Here is a 26,868-nt window from a genome sequence, read left to right on the forward strand (position 1 = left end):
GTTCCATTTTGTTTAAATTTCTATAATAAGATTGGTTGGAACTCTGCCAAACAAACACGTCTTTCAAAACACACTGCTTGAAAGTGTGGACTATTGGGTCCAAAGGAATAGGGGGGGACCAAGTTGATTTAGGAGCAATTACTGTGTGGTCTTGAATAAAGCCTTTATTTGAAAAATAAATCTTCAGCTGTAATTTCCTTATTAGCTTTTCTAGATCTATATTAAATTGAAAAAAATCAAAAGGTAATGACGGCACAAAAGAGAAACCAATTCTCTTAATTCTATGTCCGTTAATGGTCTTTGAGATAAATTAATTACCACAGGTTTCTTTTGGTCTGCGATCTCGTGTTGGGTCTTGTTTGTTGAACTCCTCTTTTTCCTCTCATACGACCCCTTCTGGTCGACTGTCCTCTTCGTAAAAAAGTAGCCGAATTTCCGCTACTCATAGAAATTGATGATGAAGAGGCGTCGGAGTTACTGATGTCATCATTCTTATGCTCTTGCTGATCCTGTGTGAACATCCAGGAATACACTTTATTTTGTATGTAATCCTGTTCGTCACGTCTATATTTTTTTAATTTGTTTCTTTTTAAGTTTTCTCTGAACTTCTCCATATTATCGTTTAGATTTTTGAAACTATTAGTGAATTCTTCTTCTGTTGTTTTTAATTTCAATTCCGTGATGTCTGTATCTAGTTTAATCTTCTGATGCTTGATGCATTTGTTACTATTATCTATGATCAGAAGCATTAAATCAAGGGAACATTTATTGAGTATTTTATTCCACGTTTCCACGAAGGTTAAATCATCTTTAAATATCTGTGGAGCCTTAGACACACGAAGCCCTCTTGGAATCCTTTCTTTTTTAGAATATTCGATAAGCATGTCACTATTCACCTCCATGCCTCCTCACCGCATTTTTCCCTCCCCAACCCCATGCCGACGCTGTGGTGTAAATAAAATAAGCAGAAAAGTATTTTCCTCTCTCTGTTAGGTCCTAGCTCACGCTCGCTAACACCAGCTCTAGCAAGATACATATTTCTAATCTGATATATTGTAATCACAAAATAGAAAATACATTTCTTTCTCTCTCCTCATGCACTATCTCTCCCTGCCCTCCACCCTATGTCCAATATTTCTCCTTCTCTCGTCTCCATGCGTGTCTCCCACCCCTCCACCATACACAGGATATCCCCCCTCTCACCCTTTTCTACCTCTTCTCTCCCTTCCTTTCCTCCACCCAACAATTCTTACTCTCTCCTCCCATGTGCACTATCTTTTGTCCCTCCCATCCCCCTGAGCATCAGCTTTCCTCCCCTCATATCCATTTCCCTGTGTTGCAGCTTTCTATCCCTCCCACTCTCTCATCCCCCTGTGCAGTAGTTTTACATCCCTCCCTCCCATCCCCCTGTGCAGCAGCACCACACCGACCCTCCCACTGTGAGACCTGACGTACTTCTAAGTCCTCCTAAAGCAGCAGCAGTGGCGGCAGTGGATGGTCAGCAGTGGCATCGCTCTGAACAGGCTACTCACGGCCTACCCCACCAGGGCTTCCCTCTGCTGCATCGTGGGAAGGCCGCAGAGCAATCCATTCAGAGCAATGCTGCTGCTGCCCGCCATCACTGCTGCTGCTTTAGGAAGCCTTGGAAGTATGTAAGATTTCATCATGTCTGTGTGTGTGAGTGTGAGTGTGTGTGTGTGGGGTGGTGGTAGCTGAATCGATGAGTCTGATTTTTTCAGACAATAAATAGATTCAAATCAATTCACTGAAGTGATTCGGTGAATCGATTTGAATCCGCGAATCAGGCAGCACTACATGGGTTGCTTCCACTGTATCCCCCCAAATACTTTTGTCTAGTGATGCCACATTCCTACTGCCACTTCTTTAGCTGAAGTCCTACATCATGACACTTGTCATCATCTCCAGCACTTTAGAACACACAGAACTGGATAGCTTCCAGAAAGGAATCGTATCAAGATTCATGCTTGAAACTTTAACAGCTGCTCAAAACACTATTCTCTTTTATGTAGCTTACGGAATCCAGACCTTGAATTCTGGACTGCTACAGAAGAGAGAGCCAAGAACTTTCTGTGCTCTTGATTTTGGGCTCCTTTTACAAAGCCGCATTAGCAATTCCTCTGCAGCAAATGCACCAAAGCCCATTCAGTTCCTATGGGTTTTGGTGCATTTGCCACAGGAGAATTGCTACCACGTCTTTGTAAAAGGGGCCCTTTATTTCTTTTCACCAAACTTCTGGTCAGTCATTAGGGTGTGTGTGATTATCACCAACACGTACTCTGACCTCATAACTAATTTGAATCTGTGAAGACATACCTCACTAATAAAAGACATTTAAATTCCCTTTTATAAGTAGGGAGAAAATTAAGACATTCTGTCTTCTTTTTGGAAAATTAAAAAATACATGAACAGGGTACCTGGAGAATTTTGGAGCCTGATTGCCATCTCAGGAAGAGACTGAAGACCCGAGGGAAAGACCCCTCTAATGTCACTGAGGTGACTCAGGCCAGGCTGTGGCCATAGCACTTTAACGTCTTACTAGACAAAACATCCAAGTGGGCATTCTCAAAGATGACTTTCTGGACGTCTAGCAGGACTTCTAACCCACTGTGCATTCAGAGTAGAAATGGGTGTGTTGGGAGGCGTGTTATAGGTGGGGAATGGGTAAGATTTGGGTGGGTTTAGACTTGGATGTCCTGCAGCTATAATCAAACTTTTCACTTGATGTCAAGTTTCAAGTTTTATTTCACATTTGATGAATCGCCTATTTTGAAATTCTAGGCGATGTACATAATAATATCATATAGAAACTTTAACCTAAATACAATAAAATCAATTATGACTCACATGAAAGATAGGGAAGGAGGGTAAAGTTACAATGGGGAAGAAGAAAAAAAACAAAAAACCAGGGAAGAACGAAAGGTAGGGTAAAAATTTTCAAAGCTTTTCTTGCATATTTGTTTGAGTCAAATAAAAATTCGTTAGAGGCGTCCCTTAGTTAAGTTATAGATCGAAGGCGTCCTTAAATAAATGAGATTTTAAAAGCTTTTTAAATATTAGGATATCACTTTCTATTCTGATGTAATGGGGAAGGGAATTCCACCATTGTGGACCTGCAACAGTAAACATATCAGCTCGTCTCGTTCCAATGATTTTTAACGATGGCACAGTTAGTAAATTTTGATTAGAAGAGCGCAAAGATCTTTGGGGTTTGTATGGAATAAGTGATTTTAAAATAAATTGTGGTTCGCTGAATGTGAGGGACTTAAAAATTAGGAACATCAGTTTGTAGAGGATCCTATGGTTAACTGGTAACCAATGCGCGTCAATTAATAATGGGGAGACGTGATCAAATTTTTTTGCATTATAGATTAACTTTATGGCCGTGTTCTGAATGATTTGCAGTCTTCTTTTTTCTTTTTGGCTGATATTTAAAAATAGGGCATTACAGTAGTCGATTTTAGTTATGATGAATGAATGGATTAAAATCTTTAAAGAGGAAGGATAGAGAAATTTGGAAATAGATCTAATCTGTCGAAGTTTGAAGAAACATTGTTTAACGATGGTAGAGATGTGTTCGTGATAGGATAAATTATTATCGAAAAGTACTCCGAGAATTTTAACTGTAGGTTCCGTGCTGATAGGTATATTATTAATGAGAAAAGGTTTTATAAGTGAAATATCTTTTTTCCATTTAAATAGGATGGATTTTGTTTTGTTAATATTCAGAGCTAGTTTGTTTGAGTTCAACCAGTTATGTATTAGTTGTAATTTTTGGTTAATAGAAAAGATGTCAGTGTTGCTTTTGGGATCTACAGGGTGAATCAATTGGATATCATCCGCGTATGAAAAAGGGATGAAACCTGTTGCCTGACAGATTTCTAGTAGAGGTGATAAAAAAATGTTGAATAGTAGAGGAGACAGAATGGATCCTTGAGGGATTCCGAATGTTGAGGTGAAAATAGAAGAATCTTCATTATTAAATCTAACGGATGAAGTTCGGTTGTTGAAATAGGATTTAAACCAGTTTAAGACATTCCCGGTTATTCCTTTTTCTTCAAGTCGATGTAGAAGTAGTTCGTGGTCAATTGTATCAAAGGCGGCCGAGATATCTAAGGAAAATAAGATGACAGATCTGTGGTGGTCTAGATAGTATTGGATATTGGATGTTAACCCTATCAGGGAGTATTCTGTGTTATGAAACTTTCTAAATCCAGTTTGATGTGGATGTAACGCGTTTGTTTTTTCGAAGAAGTCCGAAAGCTGGTTGAATACTAGTTTTTCTGTAAGTTTGGCAAGAAATGGTATGTTAGTTATCGGACAGTAGTTAGATAACTCATTGATGTCAATTTTATAATTTTTAACAATAGGAGTAATTGATGTATACTTCCATTGAGATGGAACTGTGGACGTAATTAAACTGTTTTGGATGATAGATAGTATAAAAGGACCGAAATGTGAGTAGAATTTTTTCAAAAAGAATGGTGGAATTAATTGCATGTGGGAAGCAAAAACCCGAGGTATAATTATGCGATTGGAGGGATGTTATTGAATGAGAGTACCCAAGAAAGGGACTTGGGGGTGATGGTGGACATGACAATGAAGCCGACAGCACAGTGCGCAGCGGCTGCTAAGAGAGCGAATAGAATGCTAGGTATAATCAAGAAGGGTATTACAACCAGAACAAAAGAAGTTATCCTGCCGCTGTATCGGGCAATGGTGCGTCCACATCTTGAGTACTGCGTCCAGTATTGGTCACCGTACCTTAAGAAGGATATGGCATTACTCGAGAGAGTTCAGAGGAGAGCGACAAGACTGATTAAGGGGATGGAAAGCCTTTCATATGCTGAGAGATTGAATAAACTGGGACTCTTTTCCCTGGAAAAGAGAAGATTAAGAGGGGATATGATAGAGACTTACAAGATCATGAAGGGCATAGAGAGAGTAGAGAAGGACAGATTCTTCAAACTTTCAGAAAATAAAAAAACAAGAGAGCATTCGGAAAAGTTGAAAGGGTGCAAATTCAAAACAAATGCTAGGAAGTTCTTCTTTACACAACGTGTGGTGGACACCTGGAATGCAATTCCAGAGGACGTTATAGGGCAGAGTACGGTACAGGGGTTTAAGAAAGGATTGGACAAATTCCTGCTGGAAAAGGGGATAGAGGGGTATAGATAGAAATTTACTGCACAGGTCCTGGACCTGTTGGGCCGCCGCATGAGCAGACTGCTGGGCGCGATGGACCTCAGGTCTGACCCAGTGGAGGCATTTCTTATGTTCTTATGTTATGTAATTTTGGCACTGCTTATGTGAAGTTCAGAGCAGTTCCTTCTAGTTTGGCCCAATGTTCTGTTGGCATGTCTGTGTGGCCAGGCCATTAGAAGGCTGGTCCCTCCCATGTACAAATGGGCTTCATTTAAACATTTTCAACTTAGATGGTTTTGTGGCCAAAAATGGGGTATAAAGTTAGACATCCTGCGGTTGGACATCTGGTTGGACAAGACATCCAACTTGGTGATTAAAAAAAATAAAAAAATTGGACATCCAGCATTTTTGAAAATGGACTCTTCTGGAAGTCCAATTGTGGACGTCCATAGGGAAATGTCCAAAGTCAGACTTAGAAACACTATCAAAATGCCCCTCTAAGTGTGATTGACATGCATTTGGCACCATTTTTTTTAGGTGCTGGCCGATTTAGGTGCCATTTATAAAATCAGTCCTCTGTGTTTGACCTGTGTCACTATGGTGGTCATTTTATAAAGACTATTCACATCTTAAATGTCCCAGCACATTGACATTTAAACACCCCAAATTTATACAGCACTATTTTAGAAAAGGGTGGCGCAAAACATATAGGCCATGATAATGTCTAGGATGGCCGGAACACGATGTACTTTAATAACTGTATTTCACTATATCATGCTTCTATATAATTAATTTTAACACATGTGGGGAATCTCAGAATGCCATTTGTCTCAGGCTCACCCAATCGTGTGACTAACCTAATCTAAGTTCTTTTTTATAAAGATTTTTCTTTTTATCATTTATAAATATTGTTTCCTACTTCTATTTACCTATTTAATAAATATTTTAAGAACCAGTGTTTAAGCCCGTTACATTAATGGGTGCTAGTAAAGCCTCCTTCCCTCACATGTCCCCAAATTTTCAGCCCCAGCTCCAAACCCATTTTTACATCCCCCACCGGTCCAGCAGCACTTCATCCCTGCTCCCCCTGTCCCTCTTCCCTGCTCCCCCAGTCCAGTAGCACCTGTTCACTGCTCCCCCAGTCAGCAGCACCTCTTCCCTGCTCCCCCAGTCAGCAGCACCACTTCCCTGCTCCCCCGGTCCCTCTTCCCTGCTCCCCCAGTCAGCAGCACCTCTTCCCTGCTCCCCCAGGCAGCAGCACCTCTTCCCTGCTCCCCCAGTCCCTCTTCCCTGCTCCCCTGGTCCAGTAGCACCTCTTCCCTGCTCCCCTGGTCCCTCTTCCCTGCTCCCCCGGTCAGCAGAACATCTTCCCTGCTCCCCCTGTCCCTCTTCCCTGCTCCCCCAGTCCAGTAGCACATGTTCCCTGCTCTCCCGGTCCCTCTTCCCTGCTCCCCCAGTCAGCAGCACTTCTTCCCTGCTCCCCCGGTCCCTCCTCCCTGCTCCCCCGGTCAGTAGCACCTCTTTCCTGCTCCCCCAGTCCCTCTGCCCTGCTCCCTCGGTCAGCAGCACCTCTTCCCTGCTCCCCCGGTCCCTCTTCCCTGCTCCCCCAGTCAGCAGCACCTCTTCCCTGCTCCCCCGGTCCAGTAGCACCTCTTCCCTGCTCCCCTGGTCCCTCTTTCCTGCTCTCCTGGTCAGCAGCACCTCTTCCCTGCTTCCCCGGTCCCTCTTCCTTGCTCCCCCGGTCAGCACCACCCCTTACCTGCTTCCCCGGTCCAGCATGTAGCTTTGTGAGCATCACGGCCGGCTATTGCGAACCTTGCAGGCCGCTCTGCACCTCAGTAGCACGTTACCTCTGACGCGATCGAGTACGTCAGAGGAAACTTTCTACTGTGATGCTGTGCAGTCTGCGAAGTTTGGTAAAGCCGGCTGCGATCCTTACGGAAGCAGCACTGACCCTCTGCCGCGCTTTGGGGAGAGTCTTCAGTGGCTCGAAGCCCTCCTCCCGACAGCCGCTGCCAACGCCGCTCGGCGCCGCTGAATACAGCCACGGAGGACAATCGGGGCGGCCAGGACGCATGCAGGGAGAGAGTTTGCCTGTGCTTCTCCAGCGGTTGGTGAGTGAGGGCAGGAGGAGGGGAGTGGCCAGAGTGTTCCCTGCCACCACATTCTAAAATAGAATCCGGCCACGGATCAGAAAACACGGCGGCAGAGAACACGAAACCCTAAGTGTACATGCGCGCTTAGGGTTTTATTATATAGGATGTCATACCAATTCATGATCACTCATATTCAATATTCTACAAAGGATTCAATTCATCATTTCATCATAAATTTCATTAATGCCTCTTGTCATTTTCAAATTCATTTTCTATAATTTCATTGATTTTCATTAATTTTCATTCCCCTGAATATCAAACACTTAGCTTGTTTGTTCAATGTCACTGTAACACTAAGCCCCAACAACGCGTTTCGTATCTTCATCAGGACGGGGAAGTACTTTAACAACTACATTTCATTCTCTCACTTGAGTAACGCCCAGACAATCTCCAAAAGCCGGAGGCATGCAGGAGGTGCTACAACACCTATCCCTGATTACAGGTAGCAGGTTGATGTACAGGCAATGCAAGCTAAACATTGGGACTTAAACTGACTACAAAGGTTGAATAAGTGCTGCTGTTGCATGTTCCTGTGTCTGCTATCATTGTTGTTGACTGGAGAGGAGCTTAGATAGAATCTGTGAACCTTCTCTATTCACCCAGGTCTATCTTAACACCTATCAGTTCCCTGCCCTCCTCCTTGCCTGCTTCTACAACCTCCTTGCCACCTTGTCTTATACACATCTGTGAGCCCTTCACATCTCTCCCTGACTCAGCCCTATCTGAGCCCCTCTCTGCCCACCTACCTCTCACTCTCTAGCCCCATGTGGAGTCTATGTTTATGTATGAATATGTGTGTGCAAGTTAAATGGTGTCTTAGAGTTGTATCCTGTTGTCTGTTAGTATCTGTGCTTTGTTACATAGTCAAAATTGTGGATTTGGTGGTTAAGAGTACTTTAGGTGTTGGTAGTAGGAGTTGTAAATCACAAGCAGTCTGTGCAGCAAGGTCTATCATTGCCTGATTATAAGGGATCTGGAGGAACTGTTGGTTTGTGGAACTCAGCACTTCACTTCTGGACTGGGAACTACCACCAACCTTTGCCTCAGTATTTCGGCAGAGTTCCCATCACTTGTACGTAAGGTCCTCCATAGTTCTGATGCAGAAACAGCATTCAGCCCGTGGCATATTCCAATCCATGCTGTTTTTTGGGTGTATGCCACACTGAATTGATGTTATCATTGTATCATTACCTCCTGGATCAGCATCTGAACATCCTGAGGTGGTTTGTTTCTCTTTTGGGATATAAGCTGCTGCTGCTTTGGAACCATTATAATGGTTCCTATGCTGTACACTACTCATAGATTGTAAAATGACAATATGTACATTTAACTATGCATTAGAAAGCTGTCTATATGGGAGGGATGCAGACACTGATAATCAAGATTTTTGAAATTATCGGCAGATGTAAACATTTAAGGATCCAAAGCATCTACGCCTGCCAGCTCATAAATGTCTTGATGTAATGCATGGGCTAATTGCAAAATGACCATTCTGTCATGATGTTTTTAACCAATACAGTCTGTTCTACCAATAGCTACTGTCCTCAAATAGGCACCCTACTGAAGCATTGATTCGGGTGTCGTGGACTTTGTAGTTGATGCCGAGGTGCTTCAGATCCTAGTCTGTTCTCCTCTGTCGTTTTCTCTCTCCTCCTCCTCCTCTTCTGGGACTTACATCTCCTGTTCTTTCTTCCTTTTTTTCCCCCTTCCTCCTCCTGTATCTCATCTATAGGCATGTTCTCTATGGAAGAAAGGAACTTAGTTAGTCTTTGCCTTAGAGTGCATGTCACATATTGGCAAAGAAAGGGCAAAAGGAGATCAATGTCCATTGGGAACAAAACTGCCAAAGATACAAAGTAGGATGTATAGAAACCAAGGATTCTTTTGTAATATTTATTCTGAGCTCTCAGAAACAAGTATATATCACAGGAACAACTCTCAAAGGTTCTCACTCGCTAAAATCATGAGATCTAAGGAACACTTATTTAGAATGGGTCACCACTGATCTAGAAAAGACTAGTCATCAGTAAACATCCCAGTTATTTCTACCACCCATTAGACTCTGCACTGTGTGTCCCGGGTATCTGTTGTCCTGCCTTGGCTCGGTCAGTTATGGGTGCCTCCGGAGCCTGTTATAGGTGAAAACACCCTGCAGGGATTCAAGACAAAGTTGGACAAGTTTTTGCTAAACTGGAACGTACGCAGGTGAGGCTGGACTCATTTAGAGCACTGGTCTTTGACCTAGGGGCTGCCACGTGAGCGGACTGCTGGGCACGATGGACCACTGGGCTGACCCAGCAGCGGCAATTCTTATGTTCTTATGCCTGCATATGCCAGCACTGGTTTTCTGGATCTGTAATAGTCTATAAAATGGAGTGTGTAATAGTCTATAATATGCCTGGAGTGTAATAGTCTATGGAGTGTATAGAGTGTAATAGTGTATGGAGTGTAATAGTCTATAATATGCATGGAGTGTAATAGTCTATGGAGTGTATGGAGTGTAATAGTGTATGGAGTGTAATAGTGTATGGAGTGTAATAGTGTATGGAGTGTATGGAGTGTAATAGTGTATGGAGTGTAATAGTCTATAATATGCATGTAGTGTAATAGTCTATGGAGTGTATGGAGTGTAATAGTCTATGGAGTGTATGGCGTGTAATAGTGTATGGAATGTAATAGTCTATAATATGCATGGAGTGTAATAGTCTATGGAGTGTAATAGTCTATAATATGCATGGAGTGTAATAGTCTATGGAGTGTATGGAGTGTAATAGTCTATGGAGTGTATGGAGTGTAATAGTCTATGGAGTGTATGGAGTGTAATAGTGTATGGAGTGTAATAGTGTATGGAGTGTATGGAGTGTAATAGTGTATGGAGTGTAATAGTCTATAGAGTGTAATAGTCTATAATATGCATGGAGTGTAATAGTCTATGGAGTGTATGGAGTGTAATAGTCTATGGAGTGTATGGAGTGTAATAGTGTATGGAGTGTAATAGTGTATGGAGTGTATGGAGTGTAATAGTGTATGGAGTGTAATAGTCTATGGAGTGTATGGAGTGTAATAGTCTATAATATGTATGGAGTGTGGTGCATCTGGTCTCTTACAGGTGCAGTTGCATCAGCGGATACATCAGAAATTCTCTATATCACCCAGATTATGAGCCATTGTTTGGTGGGAGGAGGCTGGCTTGCACCTCTGAGGATTAGTATGTGGTTTCTAATGTTGGGAAGGTGTTTGCCAGAAGGGTCCCTAATGAGCAAAGGTGTATCTCTTCACCTATGATTCTAGCTATCTCACAGCACAGAGCCTTCTGGGTAATTACCATGCTATTTCCAACATAGCACAGCCTATGTCAGTGAATAGCACAGATATGCAGACTTGCGATCATGTGCTTGGGTGACAGTATTGGTCATGTGCTAACCTATGGCCCATAATACGAGGGTTTTTCACTACCAAATACCCAGCACAAATCCAAAGGAACTGAAATGAATCTAGAAAAAAATCTCTTGTATAAAAAACTAAAGGTGGAACTCTAAATCACTAAATACATTAATTATAAAAATAAAGGAAATGCCTAGAATAGGAATAATTTGCTATGTTGTAGGGCCAAGTTAGAAGTTGTGCTTCCATGAATTGATGTTTTGGGTTCCTGACAAAGGATTTTTCAACTCTGAAATGGAGCTTTCTTGAATCCAATGGTAGAGATGGTTTCAGAAAACAGAACATTTATGCCAGCGGAGTTCCTTTTTTTTTGTATTTTCTACATAGTTGGATTATTTATGGATATTGTTTGGTCAACACTGTGAAGCAATCATGGGTGATTCGGATGGAGTGTTAAGTGTGTTAGGCATGTGGTGAGGGATGCAAGGGTCAAGATAAGGAAATTGGGTCATTAGGGCATAGACAGGGGTGGGTAAGCAGAGTGGGCAGACTTGATGGGCTGTAGCCCTTTTCTGCCGTCATCTTCTATGTTTCTATGTCTTCTTGTACAGGCAGTATGTATGCACTGGCTTTCTGTACTGTGACCCTGTCAATGTGCTGTGACCAAAGCTATGGGTAGCAGGGTACATGTGTATTCTCTAGTGATATCTATGTAGCATGTGCAATTATGAGATGGGTCTGGGGGTTTCTGCTGAGTATTATTGCTCACCTTGTCAGGTCATCTGAATCTTCTCCAAAATCCTTCTTGCTGTGGCCTGGGGTACCCTGTGCCTACATTCATGGAAGGAAAAGTGCTCATTTTGGATGGCCAACAGGGTACGGCAGTCATTTTCCTAACTGGAAAAGTCCCTCTTGGCCTCCATCTTTTATGTGCATATGAAGGTTCTGTAAAGGGCACTGTATATATTGGGTGTGGGGGCCTAGGGGCCCAGTGCTAGCCAGGTCTTTGCCAAGAGAGGCTGTCTGTGACACTAGACATTTTCCTCTGCAAGGGAGACAATATGTTTAGTGCAGTGCAATACGTATAGCACTCCACGTCTGGTGCTGCTAGCAGAGGCTCGGCAGGATCTTTTTCTGTGCAGGTGCTACATAGCCAGGGTTCATGCCAAGGGGACCTCAAGGATGTAATGTAATGTAATGTAATTTATTTCTTATATACCGCTACATCCGTTAGGTTCTAAGCGGTTTGTAGAAAATATACATTAAGATTATAAATGAGAAGTAAGAAGGTACTTAAAAAATTCCCTTATTGTCCCGAAGGCTCACAATCTAACTAAAGTACCTGGAAATTAATAAAGAAGAGAAAATAAAGATGGTTGAAAAAAGAAAAATTCTATGTGAACTTATAGGATGGAAATTAAACTGACAGTGAAGAACTGTATGAAAAATACATATGGAATGCAGTTAGAGAGGGTAGGTTACAATCTATTTATGGTATTTGTTTAATTGGAAGGTGTTAAGGTGGGTAATTTGGGGGAAGGTTATCTGAAGGTAGGTGAATCTTCTGGAGGTAAAAGAGGAGGGGTTAAGATATTTGGATGAATTTTTTGAAAAGCAGGGTTTTGATTTCTTTTCTGAATGTTTTGAAGTTGTCTGATATTGTCATAAGATTGGAGATGGAATGGTTGATTTTTGCTGCTTGTGTTGCCAGAAGGTTGTCAAACATTTTCTTGCGTTGTGTGCCTTTGAGTGGGGGGAAGGCGAAAGGGTTCGAGGTTCTTCTGTGTCTTGAGGTGGAGATTTGGTTTAAGCGGTTGTTTAGATAGGAGGGGGAAGAGCCGTGTAATGCTTTGAATATCAGGCAGTGGAATTTGAATTGGATTCGTGCTTGTATGGGTAGCCAGTGAGAGTCTAAGAAGGCAGTTGTTATGTGATCATATTTTTTGAGTGAGTAGATCAATCTGAGGGCGGTGTTTTGTATGGTCTGGAGTTGTTTTATCATAGTGGCTGGACAAGGAAGATATAGGGAGTTGCAATAATCCAGCAGACCTAAGACTAGGGATTGGACGATTAGTCTAAATTATGCTTGGTCAAAGAATTTTCTGATTTTATGGAGATTTCTCATGGTTAGAAAAGCTTTCTGGGTTGTTTTGTTGATCTGGGGCTGCATTGTGCAACATCTGTCTATCGTAACTCCTAGGAGTTTTAGTTCGGGTTGTATTGGGTATTTGGTATTTTTGATTTTCAGTTCAGTGATGGTAGGAGTTTGGGCTTTTTCGAGCAAAAGGAATTTTGTTTTTTCAGAATTTAGTTTTAGTTTGTGATCCATCATCCATTTTTCTACTATGTCTAAGGTTGTTTCTAGCTTTGTTGTGGTGGTGGTCTCTGATGGGTCGAAGGGGAGGATTATGGTGATGTCATCAGCATAGCTGAAAGATGTGACATCTAGGGTATCTAAAGTGGCTCCTAGGGAGGAGATAAAGAGGTTGAAGAGCGTAGGATATCATTTACATCTTGTGTTAGGATAGGACATGCAGGTGTTTATCCGTGTAGGGCATTTTCTGCATAATAGGTACTCTTTCTGCTATTTCTGGATTTCAGTCATTGTGGGCGATGAGCTTTTAATCCTCTAAGGCAGTGTTTTTCAACCTTTTTTGGGCAAAGGCACACTTGTTTCATGAAAAAAATCACGAGGCACACCACCATTAGAAAATGTTAAAAAATTTAACTCTCTGCCTATATTGACTATATATAAAGTAATTCTCTTGAATAGGAATCAAATAAACACAAAGAAAGTATTTTATAATTACTTTATTATGAAATAAAAATTATAAAATACTTTATTCAGTGCGAAACCTGGGCCTGTTTGGCTGAACACAAAGCTGATATTCTGGCTGGAATGGAAGAAAGACACACACGTACCTCTTCGTCAACAGCTCTCAGTCTCTCTCTGTATTTGGTTTTTATAGCATACAAAAATAGACAAATATACCCTCCATCCTTTTTATTAAACCACAATAGCAGTTTTTAGCGCAGGGAGCTGCGCTGAATGCCCAGCACTGCTCTTGACGCTCATAGGCTCCCTGTGCTAAAAACCACTATTGCGGTTTAGTAATAGGTGACCATATTGTAAAATATAGACAGCAGATATAAATTCAGAACTGTGCATAGTAAGTGAAGGGAAGTTTTCATCTCTGGGAATTTACCCAGTTAACTATTAAGTTATTTGGGCAAATTCCTTTGAAAACTGTGGTAATACTGCCTCCACTTTGCTAAATTTAAAATAAAATCATTTTTCCTACCTTGTCTGGTGATTTCTGGTTGCACTTTCTTCTTCTGACTGTGCATCCAATCTTTCTTCCCTTCTATCAGCCTGTATGCTTTCTCTCCTCCACACCTCATTCCTTCCCCCAACTTTTTCTTCCTCTCTCCCTGACCTTTCTTTCTTTTTTTCTGTTTCTCTTCTTTCCTTCTGTTTCCCTGCCTGCCCCCTTTCTTTCTTTCTCCCTGCCGTTCCCCAAGCCACTGCCACTGCCATCGGGGAACAGGACCCACCAATGGATAACAGGCCCCAAAGCCGACGCATGCTCTCCCTGACGTCAATTCTGCAATCGGAGAGGAAGTTCCGCCCAGCCAGGCTGGTGATTTCTGGTTGCACTTTCTTCTTCTGACTGTGCATCCAATCTTTCTTCCCTTCTATCAGCCTGTATGCTTTCTCTCCTCCACACCTCATTCCCTCCCCCAACTTTTTCTTCCTCTCTCCCTGACCTTTCTTTCTTTTTTTCTGTTTCTCTTCTTTCCTTCTGTTTCCCTGCCTGCCCCCTTTCTTTCTTTCTCCCAGCCTCCTGTCCAGCAGTAACTCTCTTCCCTTCCTCCCCTCCCAGCAGCATCTCTCCGTCTCCCTCTCCAGTAGCAGCTGTCCTTTTTTTTCCTGGCCCAGCAGCTTCCCAGATTCCTTTCCCTCCTCCCCTCCCAGATGCATCTCTCCTTCTCCTTCTCCCTCTCCAGTAGCAGCTGTCCCTTTTTTTTCCTGGCCCAGCAGCTTCCCAGATTCCTTTCCCTCCTCCCCTCCCAGAAGCATCTCTCCTTCTTCTCCCTCTCCAGTAGCAGCTGTCCTTTTTTTTCCTGGCCCAGCAGCTTCCCAGATTCCTTTCCCTCCTCCCCTCCCAGATGCATCTCTCCTTCTCCTTCTCCCTCTCCAGTAGCAGCTGTCCCTTTTTTCCCCTGCCCAGCAGCTTCCCAGACTGATAGTGGTTTTCTCCCCTCCCAGCAGCTCTTCTTACTTCCCAGCGCAGCGATTCACGAAGGCAGCCTCGGGTCCTTTGTTGGGTCGCGCCGCCTCTGAGGAAAGAGGAAGTTGCATCATCAGAGGCAGCCGCGACTCAGCAAAAGCCCCGAGGCTGCCTTCGTGAATCGCTGCGCTGGGAAGTAAAGGAGAGCTGCAGAGAGGGGAGAAAGCCACTGTCGGAGGCTCCCCAAGATCTCTCCGGCCCAGCGCACGCTTCCGATGCTGATCTTGCCGGTCCTGCGCGGACCGGCAGGAAGTTCAAATGAGTCAATCTTGCCGGTCCTGCGCGGACCGGCAAAAATTTCCTGCGGACCGGCGGTTGAAGAACTGTGGATTAGATCGCCAAGACAAAGTGAGTCCTGGGTGATCGACTCACTTTGCCTTGGCGAGCTACTGGCGCCCCTGCCTCGGGCCCCCTGTAAGCTCCGGGCCCGGCGGCCCTGCGGCACACCAGGCAACATCTCGCGGCACACTAGTGTGCCGCGGAACAGCGGTTGAAAAACACTGCTCTAAGGTTATGATGACTTTTGGACATCTTTGTTGGGGGGGGGGGGGGAGGTTGAATAAGGTCAATTTTGTAATATGAGCATGCTTCTGTGTACAGCTCTGCTATTGTAAAATATGTCACAGCCTCTGCACATTATTGTAGAATGTCTACGTATATTTGTACTTCCATTACAAAAATGATGCTGCTCACTTATCAGGTATTTCTAAAATGTCAAGATGTTGATTCCAGACTGATTTGTATGGACAAACATTTAAAGTCTCTGCAGCCCAAAGGTGGTACGCCACATGCTACAGGGCTTTTGGTTATTAATGATAGTTTTGCCTTGCATAAGAAATGTGAGGCTTGGAAAATTCATAGAGGTCTAGGAATATTCATATAATTAATTTTCTGTTTCTTTATTTACATTCTCCAAAAATTGTATTTTGCCAATACCTCAAGGAAATTCTTTCACTGCCTAATGCTGATTGTATGTTTTGTTTTTTTTTTCAAACCTGAATTATGGGCTCCTTTTACAAAGGTGCGCTAGCGGTTTTAGCGCACGCTAAAATGCCACGTGCGCTAGCCACTACACCTCCTCTTGAGCAGGCGGTAGTTTTTTGGGTAGCGCGCGCTATAGCGCACGCTAATCCGGTACGTGCGCTAAAAATGCTAGCGCTCCTTTGTAAAAGGAGCCCTATATGCCTGTTAAAAAAAAATTGTTGAAGAGGTAGAGGGTGTGGGGGTCTGATAAATAGGAATAATGAAAGAACTGAAGCATCATGGGACAGATGAAGAGGGGGAGGGGAGAGGGGGGGAAGACCGTAGATTGAATATCATAAACAGATCCTGCAATAGAGCTAGTATGCTCTACCTTAAGCTGTTTTTTAAAATTATTTTTTCATTTTGAAGACACAAATTGTCCTTGTCCTTGTCTTATCCGAGATAGGTAATATTAAATGACGTAAATGTTATTTAATATCAGGGAGCTCAGCCATGGCTCAAATTCTGCTTTCCTGTTTTTTGCAGTTATCCCTGTAGCATGACTCATCAGTAAAGTGCTATAAAATACCAATGATGTTTCAGATTTCAGATCTAGATATAGCCTAGCAAAGAACCACAGCTGACAGTGGAAACCCCAGCAGTATTAATAGAACTTGAAGAAATTTGTCAAGTGCTGCAGGATGAATTTTCAAGAGATATCTCTTCTGTCATCTAAAGGATTGATTTGCTGTGAGCGGTCTAGAATTTCTAGCAGATATCTTGTCCCTAATGCAGAAGGAATATGCTATCATTTTATCACTTCAGACTCTGACGTTCAGAGGGAGCGGAGATCGATTCACTGGACTGGGAAGAAATGAAATTTTTCTTTATGTAAATCCCACTAACTTGTGTTATTTGCATTCCTTCCTCTATATTTCTGATTCTAGTTTCAGTAACAGCACCACATGAGCAGGAGTACGAGTGCTTAGATCAGCAAGTTAAGAGCCAGGAAAGCCAGGTTCAAATCCTACTTCTCGTACTGATGCTCCTTTGTGATCTTGGGAAAGTCACTTCTCCTTCCACCATCTCACATATAGTTTAAGTTCGTAAGGTCACTTTGGCAGGAAAATAACTTGGGTGTCTGATTGTAACTTGCCTTTAGCTAAGTTGGAAAAAATAAATTAATTCTAAATAGGGATGTAATTTGTTTGAAACAAGATGTCAATGACATTCCCCAGGTCATTTCAAGTTATTTTCAAATGACAGGAAAACTACAACATTTCAGATTATTTTGTCATTAATAGCACACACTCTTTTGATAGAGGGCATAGATTCTCAGAAAAAATGTAAACTAATGGCCCTTGCCAATGGTTCATATATGTATGCTTGCTTGATGAACTTACTGCACTTCTTCGAGGGCATAAACAGGCAGATAGACAAGGGTGACCCGGATGACAATATATATCTGGATTTTCAGGAGTTCAACAAGATCCTGCATGAACGACTACTTCGAAAAATTGCAAGCCATGGAATTGAGGGTGAAATACTCACGTGGATTAAAAACTGGTTGGCGGATAGGAAACAGAGAGTGGGGGTAAATGGACAATACTCAGACTGGAAAAGCGTCATGAGTGGAGTGCCGTAGGGTTCGGTGCTTTGACCCGTGCTCTTCAACATATTAATAAACAACCTGGAAATTGGTACGATGAGAGAGGTGATTAAATTTGCAGCTGATACAAAGTTATTCAGAGTAGTGAGGACGCAGAAGGATTACGAAGACCTGCAATGTGACATAAACATGCTCGATGAGAAATGGGCTGCGACATGGCAAATATGGCTTAACGTGGATAAGTGTAAGGTGATGCATGTCAGTAAGAAAAAGGTAAAGAGAATGAGAGGGCACTCTCTAAAGTTAAAAGGGGATAGATTCCATACAAACTTAAGGAAGTTCTTCTTCATCCAGAAAGTGGTAGAAAACTAGAACACTCTTCCGGAGGCTGTTATAGGGGAATACACCCTCCAGGGATTCAAAACAAAGTTAGGCAAGTTCCTGCTGAACCTGAACATACGCAGGTAAAGCTAGACTCAGGGCACTAGTCTTTAACCTAAGGGCCGCCGTGTGAGCAATGTTGTTAAAAGAGTGTGTATTCTTTTCAGACATGAACATAAGAATTGCCACTGCTGGTCCATCGTGCCCAGCAGTCTACTCACTACTCTGAATAACTGTCTATCGTCTGCAAATTTAATCACCTCGCTCGTCGTACGAATTTCCAGGTCATTTATAAATATGTTGAAGAGCACAGGTTCAAGCATTGAACCCTGAAGGACTCCACTCGTGATGCTTTTCCAGTCCGAGTATTGTCCATTTACCCCCACTCTCTGTTTCCTATCCGCCAACCAGTTTTTAATCCACATGAGTATTTCACCCTTGATTCCATGGCTCGCAATTTTTCGAAGTAATCGTTCATGCGGGACCTTGTTGAACGCCTTCTGAAAATCCATTTCAGATATACAATGTCGACCGGGTCACCCTTGTTTATCTGCCTGTTTACTCCCTTGAAGAAGTGCAGCAAGTTCGTCAAGCAAGATCTTCCTTTGCTGAAGCCGTGCTGGCTGGTCCTCATCAGATTGTGTCTGTCTGGGTGATCAAGGATGCGGTCTTTTATCAGCGCCTCTACCATCTTTCCCAGTACCATTTTAGTAGCCTTCCTATGGACCAACCCCTGTCCCCACACAATCAACAGTCTCTTTGTTCCCCAGCCGGCTCGATGGTCTTCAGAGTTTAGTTATTCTGGTTCCTGACGAAGGGAGTTTTTGTTCCCAAAACCATGCCTGGTTGACCTTGTTTTCCTGCGGATCTTCTTGCTTTTGGGAGACCGTTTCACCACCTATCTCCAGCTAAGTCGGCGTTTTTGATTCTTGTGGGAGTTTTCTGGGGGAGGTTCTCTAAGAGACTGTTGATTGACCTCACTTGTGTTTGTTACTTTGTGCTTTATTTTTTGCACTTTTTGCACTTATTGATTTATATCACACACCTTGGAAGTACCCCATGATGGTGTGGGGGCAGGGAATGGTTGTCCTTGTCTCATGATGTGAGCGTAGGAGTATTGCTCCCTTCGCTGCTTTATCACACTGAGGATACTCCTTCACTAAATTAAATTATATTATATTAATGACGCTTTGGAGTTTCACCGCTTGTGTGTTCACAAGTGTTTGATCAGTGAGCAGTCACTTCGAGGACCGATTGATCTTTACTGCCTCTCCTTTTCTGGTATCTTGTTAAGTTTCTTTGGCAGGTTCTTTGGAGTTTATTTTTGTCTCTGGTGTAAAATGGAGCATTTGTCAGATATGTGAGAATGTGTGTAAGTGTGAATAAGCACAATCTGAGGTTTTTTTTGTGGGAGTGCTAGCTAGGAGAAAAGAAAAAAATTATCTGTTTATTTACAAGGGCTAGCCAGAATAAAATCAAAGTAATATCAAACAGAAGTGGTGTATAGGAAAGAGGGAAACGGCATCTTTAGTCTTTTCATTTATTTAAAGTTAGGGGTTCTAGATAGTGGGATTCAAGATGGCGTCGAGGATGGACGCTTGAACGGGAGGCAGCGAGTCGCTGACTTTTTTTTACTTACCGCAGCAGATTTTGACCCGTAATGGGGAAAAGAAAGGGGACAGTTCGCCCTAACCCTCCGGCGTCTGGTGCCCCGCAGATGACAAGTCAGCAGATGATTTTGGCTGCCTTTGCCCGTTCAGCTATGGAGACACACTCTATCTTGGAGGTGAGCCCGGAGTTGTTGGGAGACCCCGGCGCTGGAGTAGCTCGGATGATTCTGAGTCCGGAGCAAAGGTCAACTCCTCCCCAGCCAGGAAGTTTGGTGGTGCAGGGAGCTGTGGGAGCCCAACAGCCTGACGAGGGGAATCTGGACTCCAGCAGAGGAGGGATGCCAATGCTGGAAACTCAGCAGGAAGGTGTTGGCTTGGAAGTTAAACTAACCCCTACTACCAGTGAAGTAGAGGTGAGAGAAACTTCTAATGGGAACAACATTGATTTTGGGGAGTTGAAAAGACCAGGAAAGATTGATATGGAAGCACTGTGGCAGGCCATATCTATAATGGACGCCAGCCTAAAATTGAGTCTTTCAACTATTAAAAATGATTATGGAACTATCTATTCCAAAGTATAACAGCAAGGTCTGCAACTATCTAAATTAAGTGAAAAATTGGAGAAACAGGAAGAAAATTTGAAAAGAAGTAAAGACTGTCCAGTTGGAATTGGTAAAGGAAAGATCATTTATTTCCCACAAGTTGGAGAATTTTGAAAACTCACTTAGGAAAAATAATTTAAGACTTTTGAATTTTCCCAAATGCCCAGTCATATCCCCAGTGGAGATAGCGAGAAAATATTTTTGAGAAGTCCTAGCCATCCCTTTGGAAAATTTACCTCCAATTGTTAGGGCTTATTACCTGGATATAAAGAGACCTCAAGGGGAGTCGACCCCTAAGGAAACATCTAAGGACAATGTTGATTTGTCTTTATTTTTGGAGAGTTCTCTTGAGGTGATTACAGATAGAACCACTCTTTTGCTAACTTTAGCCTTGGAAAGTGATAGGGAATATGTTTTACGTTTATATTTCTGCCATTTAAATGACAAATTTTTGGGCTCAAATGTTAGAATTTTTCCAGACTTAGCACAAAAAGCCCAGAGCCATAGAAAGGAGTTCTTGGCATTGCGGCCTAGAACCCTAGCATTTGGAGCTACTTTTTTGTTAAAGTTTCCAGCAAAATATTTTATTTCCTATCAAAATAATTTTTTTTTTTTGAGCCTAAACAGTTAATAGATTTTTTAGGACCAAACGAAGGGCTGGTTTAGTCCATTGATAAATGACCTGACTATCGGCTGTAGGGTGGATAACCATTGCCATTACTCTAAATTAGAATAATTTTCTTATTATATTGGAATGTATTTTTTTTTCTTTTCTTGAATCCATTATTTGTGGACTAAATAACTGATTGTATTTCTAACATACACTTATGTGTATGTATATGTTAAATTTTTTATTTCTTATTTGTGAATATTCTGATCCTTTGTCAAGATTGTTATGCTTGATGAAAATATAAAAGCATATAAATAAAAAAAAAATTAAAATTAGGGAGGCAGTTGCGGATGTTACCTGAGTGGAATATTTACCTGGATCACCGAAAGCAAAGGTACCCAACATCCAAGAGAGCACTTGGAAGAGGAAAAACAGCTAAGTGACTGTGATTCTTGAGAGTACCTGATACAGAATCCTCAAGGTGTCAGAGGTGTGGAACCTGAAAGAGAAAAAAAAACCTTTAAGAATTCTAGTATTTCACAAAATGAATTTATCCAAATAGTTCTAAGCACATAACATTGGGACTCATACATCAGCCATTCTGAAGTACATCACCCATTTCCAATAATAACCAGGACATTCTCAATTGGGCAAATATTGTCCGCAGCTTTATTTCATATTATTTCCAAACATTAATTTTCAAAACTTTTGTAAACATCAGCAAACTTCACACTTAACCATTTTGATTTCCCTCAAAGAGCTATTCGGTCTCAACACTAGCTCCCTTATCCCAAACTTCCCTTATCTCCCAGTGACTTATGGTGTTGTCAAGCCACCTCACCTCATAGCGGTGTCGCACATGAGGAATATTTACTACTAGTCTTTAAGCCCGTTACATTAATGGGTGCTAGAATATATGTTTGTCTGTCTTTATTTCTGTCTCTCTCTGCCGCTGTCTTTCTTTCTTTCTGTCTTTCCCCTTGCCCCTGTCTCTTTTTTCTTTCCTTTCTGTCTCCCTCCCTCCCATTATCTGTCTTTCTTTCTTTCCCCACTTCTTTCCAATGTCTGCTCCCCCTGTCCCTCAGACTTCCATTCAGTGGCTGTCACTCCTCTCCCCCACACTTCCATTCAGTGTCTGTCTCCCTCTCTCACCCCTTTTATCTACTGTTCACCCTCTTGTTTTTCCCCTTCCATTCACTGCCCTCTGTTCTCTTTCCATCCAGTGTCCACCTTCTGTCTCTCTCTGTTCCATATGGCATCTCCTCCTTCCTTTCCCCCTTCCCCCTTCCTTTTCACTTGGTGTGGCATACCTTCCTCCTTCCCTGCATGCCCTGGCATGGCTTCTTCCCTCTAAGCCATTCTCTCCCCCTCTGCTCCCTTTCCTCCTTGAACTTCATCGGGCAGCAGCAGCAGCATTCATAATTCATTGCTGTTGTCAGGCTTCAGGTCTTCCTCTCTGGCCGGTCCTGTCTTCATGAAAACAGGAAGTAGGCAGGACCCGCCAGAGAGTAAGGCCTGAAGTCGGCAACAGCAGCGAATTTTAAATGCTGCTGCTGCCTGAAGAAGCCAGGCCTTAACAACACAGCTCCCTCTGGCAGCCGCGAGTGCGAGGTAGGGATACCACTGGACTACCATGTTTTAAAAAAACAAAAACAAAACAACTTACCAACGATGGCGGCGGTGGTGGTGGTGGTGGGGGGGCGGTTTGAAAAGCCATCGGCCATGAAGTATGCAGGTGGCGTACTTCACGGCCGATGGCTTTTCAAACTTTATATTATGGGCTTTGATGTCGCCCACTGTTAGTGGCCTTTTTATTTATGTGGCTAGCACTTATACTTATCTGAAAATGTTTTTGATGTTCTTGGTGACAAAGATGTTTATCTTGCTACTCTCTAATTGGAAAGTACAAGTTAATTTGTCACTTGCAAGTTTTGAAATTAAACTGATGATTATTTAACATCTAATAATTAACAAAATAATAAAACTATATTTTTAATATTAAATTCCCTGGGTTGGCATTGAGATGATTTGGGGAAACCACTGTGACATATTTTAATAACATTTTTAAAGTATAAAATCTTGCTCCACCACTAGAGGGTTTACATAAGGACACTCAGGCAGTAGAAGATAGAGGCAGCTTAAGCTATTGTGTTATTGCTGCCATTGTTCTTTTCCTGCCCCTGCATGGAGGGTGAATGAAGGGAAGGGAGAAGGTGACTTAGGGAATTTAAGTGGAGGAGGTATGATAAGAAAGTATCTGAGAGAGAGTGAGATGACTAGAAGGATTTATGGGGGGATAAGAGGATGGAAGTGAGGGCAGAGAAACTGAGATAAGGAATTGGGGAAGAATATTTTGCAACCAGGGCAGATTTCAAAGGAAACTCACATACATCCCGTACTTTTGAGTACATAACAATATAGTACCCATTGACTTTGCAACAGTTTGACTTTCATTACACCCTACAAACATATATTTGGTAAAGATTGTTTCCCAAGATGTATTTATTGTTTAATTTAATTCCTTTGCTTTCTCACAGGATGATGAAGTTGTACTACAAACTGTGGCCACAATTCAAAAGCAACAGCGCAAGTTCTGCCTGACAGCAGAGGGTCTTGGCAATCGTCTCTGCTTCTTGGAATCAACCTCAGAGGCTAAGGTACAGGATCTCACTTTCCCATTCTGAGAAAACCCTTCAGCACCTGCAGTTTGGAAAACTGCTTTTGGGTTCCAATACCTTATTAATTCATCTTCAATACAACTTTCATTAGAAGAGCGCAGGGATTTTCTTCATTTTGGAATAGGATTTTATTTTCATTTTTGTGTACTGCCTGATATTTCACAATATCATACAGTAAAATTATATAATGCACATTTTTGCAGCATGCACTAAAGGCTGGCAGCCAGCTCTCTCTTTGACTACTAATTACACCATCATTTTAAGAGGGAATTTTATAAATGCATAGATGCATAAAAGGTCCAGGTATATTTTTTCCTGTATAACTACTGGTGAATGTCCAAAATTAAAAATATCTGCTTACTTGCATTTTGTAAACTACCCCAGTGAATTTAGGTGCATATATTAATGCTTGCCCTCTGGCATGCATACATTCCCTGGATTTATTTATGTGCATGTGTTTGTTTTATAATTCATGGGCCAATTAATTCATCTTTAATTAAATACTTGCCATGGCATTTCAAGTAACACATGTATTCAGGACCATTTTAGATGGGTCACGTTAGCAAAAATGTATAGCAAATAGGACTTATTTTACAAGATCAGGGCTGCTTGTGTAAGTGCAAAATAAAATAGACATATCATTGTTCACTGAGAAAAACATTGAAAACATTGAAAAATTCATAGGAGATACATGTGGATAATCACAAAATACTGCTATGGTAGGCGTGCAGATTCTGATGGCTCGTAAAGAGAGTAACATATTGAAGGTGGGATCAAATATGAAAGCACATCTGTGGCTGGCCATTCATGTGCAGTAAACAGTGGCTGTGAAGGCCCCTGGCCATGAAAGATGGGTTCAGTAACAGCTATACACGTGCACTGCTAGACATCCAGTAGCCATATAGGTTCACTGCTAGATGTCCAATGTCTTCTATCCAGCCGCTGGTGGCAGCGATAAAAGTCAAGATCTGCATCAGAAAATTTACCTCCAATTGTTAGAGCTTATTATTTGAATATAAAGACACCACCACAAGGGGAATCTTTTCCTACAGAAATTCCAGTAGATAGAGCAGTAGACATGAATTTGTCTTCATTTCTGGAGAATTCCCTTGAGGTTGTCACTCATAGAACTATTATGCTGTTAACTCTAGCCTTGGAGAGTGATAGGGAATTTATCCTCCGCTTGTATTTTCGTCATATAAATGATAAGTTCTTAGTCTCAAATGTTCGTGTTTTTTCAGATTTCGCTCAGAAAACCCAGAGACGTAGAAAAGAGTTCTTGTCCTTGAGGCCAAGAATTCTGGCTCTGGGGGCTACATTTCTTGTTAAATTTCCTGCAAAGTGTTATATATCTTATCAAGATAAGAATTTTCTTTTCTTTGAGCCTAAACAACTTTTGGCTGTAGTATGGGAATCTAATGCCGTGACCTTAAGTTAATTTTTGTTATTTCTGATTGGAAGCTTATTTCTTTTCTTGATCCTCATTTATGTGGACTAAATAAGAGTTAGTTAATTGTTTCCTTTCTATGTTATATTGTAAGTAATTTCTAGATCTTTAGCAAGTAGCAATAAGCAATGCTTGTATGTAAAATTGAAAATCTTATAAATACTAATACTTTTTTTAAAAAAGTCAAGATCTGCTATCTAAGTGCCATTCTGGGCCTCATGTACATGGCTTAGGGCAGCTATAAGGTATGGAGGCCAGTGCCATGTGCACATGGACCAGGCCCTGCAAATAATACAGTGCTCATTAGGACCTCCCACATGCATGTGCACGATGGAGAGAGTAAAAATATTTCTGATAAAGAAAGCGAACAAGGTATCATTCTTAATGTGTGGAAATTGGTATACATTTGTTCCAGACTCAAAGACCCCAAGAAAAACCTCACTGAAGCATCTAATTACTGACTGATAGCCAATTTACCTTATTTGTTGAAAATCATGAAGAAAGTGATTGCAAACCAACTGACTAAATTCCTGGATGACACTAATTCATTTCACCCTTTTCAAATGGATTTTCATCAACTAGAGGCCAGCCAAAACTGAAATTACTATCAAAACGTTCTGAACACTTTTGTCCAAAACCGAAATTGCAGCTGAAGCTTATCACCTGGTTATGGCCGAAGCCAAAACCAAAAGCTAAAGTTTGGTTGTGTTAATGTGAACAAAAGAAGCCTACTGGGGATTGTCAGAGTTTATGGTCGGAACTGAAAGCATAGGCTGCCAACTGTGAGAGTCATTTAAATGTGCCAGACTTGTTGAAAAGTCTTTGTTAAAGTTCCCAAGTCAAGGCAGATGTTAAATATCCTATGGTCAGGAGCTTTGTATGCTTACCCAATCAGATGCACTGCACTGAGATGTTTTCCATTTTGTATTGAGTTATAAATCTGATTAAAGACAAGCATGATATAGATTCTTACCAAATTAGGGTAAAGGAGTCCAGACATTGGTCTACAATGCAGACATTTACCAGTCTCATGCAAAATCCAGAATAAAAAAAAAGCACATTGATGTTACTGAATGTGAGGACTATTTACTCTGAAAAATTACAATCAAGAGCAATACATTTCTCGAATTATTTTCTAACAAACTTAATTTCACTGTAATATAATTTCCCTACTAACACTATCATTCCATTGGCGTCTTTAAGCATCCCTAGTCATGGTTGGAATTTCTACTACTATCTCTTAATCTCCTGATACGCTAATCTGGTTTTTACATTTACACATTCTGATTCAATTTTCTGACACATATCTTTGTCTTGCTGAACTTGACTTTGAAACACTTGGCTCATGTGTGATACTTTTTCTCTATCACCAGATAGTTTTGCTTGTCTTCTTTCTTCTGCTATTTTTCTGGTTTCTTCTGAGATCCAACGTGATTTCTTGGCTTTCTTTTTCTTCTGGAGTGTTTGTTTTTTTTAGCTTCATCACTAATTTCAGTTTTGATGTCATTCCATAATGCTTCGTGCTCCTGTATCAAGCAAGGCAAACCTGTTGTTTAGTTTTATCCAATAGTCTGATGGAATGATTTCAATGTCATATTTTGTTTTTATGTTCTTATACCTTGATCTTGCATGTCAAAAGCTTGTGGTTGCTTTCATAATCAGCTCCTGGTTTAGTCCTTGCAGTCAAAACTGCAGATTTCCATCTCTGTCCTATGCAGATGTAGTCAATTTGATTTTGATACATGCTATTTGGAGAGGTCCATGTATACTGGCAACATTTGTGGTGTTAGAAATGCGTATTCATGATTGACAATTGATTTGTTTTGCAAAACTGTACTAAGTTATCACCAGCTTCATTTCTTTCTCCCATGCCGTGCTTTCCTACCACTACATCTTCAGATGTACTTCCTACTTTTGCATTGAAGTCCCCCATAATGATCAGTAGATCTTGTTTCGGCATTTGATCTATTACA

General features: G+C 41.7%; 1 protein-coding gene across 2 annotated transcripts in view; it reads left to right on the forward strand.

Moving 5' to 3' along the window:
• RYR3 (ryanodine receptor 3) overlaps positions 1-26,868 on the forward strand; it is a 693,107-nt gene that overhangs the window by 48,200 nt on the left and 618,039 nt on the right. For both annotated transcript variants that reach the window (XM_033952387.1, XM_033952388.1), the window contains exon 2: positions 23,308-23,427. In XM_033952387.1, coding sequence (XP_033808278.1) covers positions 23,308-23,427 — 120 coding nt within the window. The remainder of the gene's footprint in view (positions 1-23,307; positions 23,428-26,868) is intronic.

Source organism: Geotrypetes seraphini, chromosome 7 (genome assembly GCF_902459505.1).
Source record: "Geotrypetes seraphini chromosome 7, aGeoSer1.1, whole genome shotgun sequence".
Lineage (NCBI taxonomy): Eukaryota > Metazoa > Chordata > Amphibia > Gymnophiona > Dermophiidae > Geotrypetes > Geotrypetes seraphini.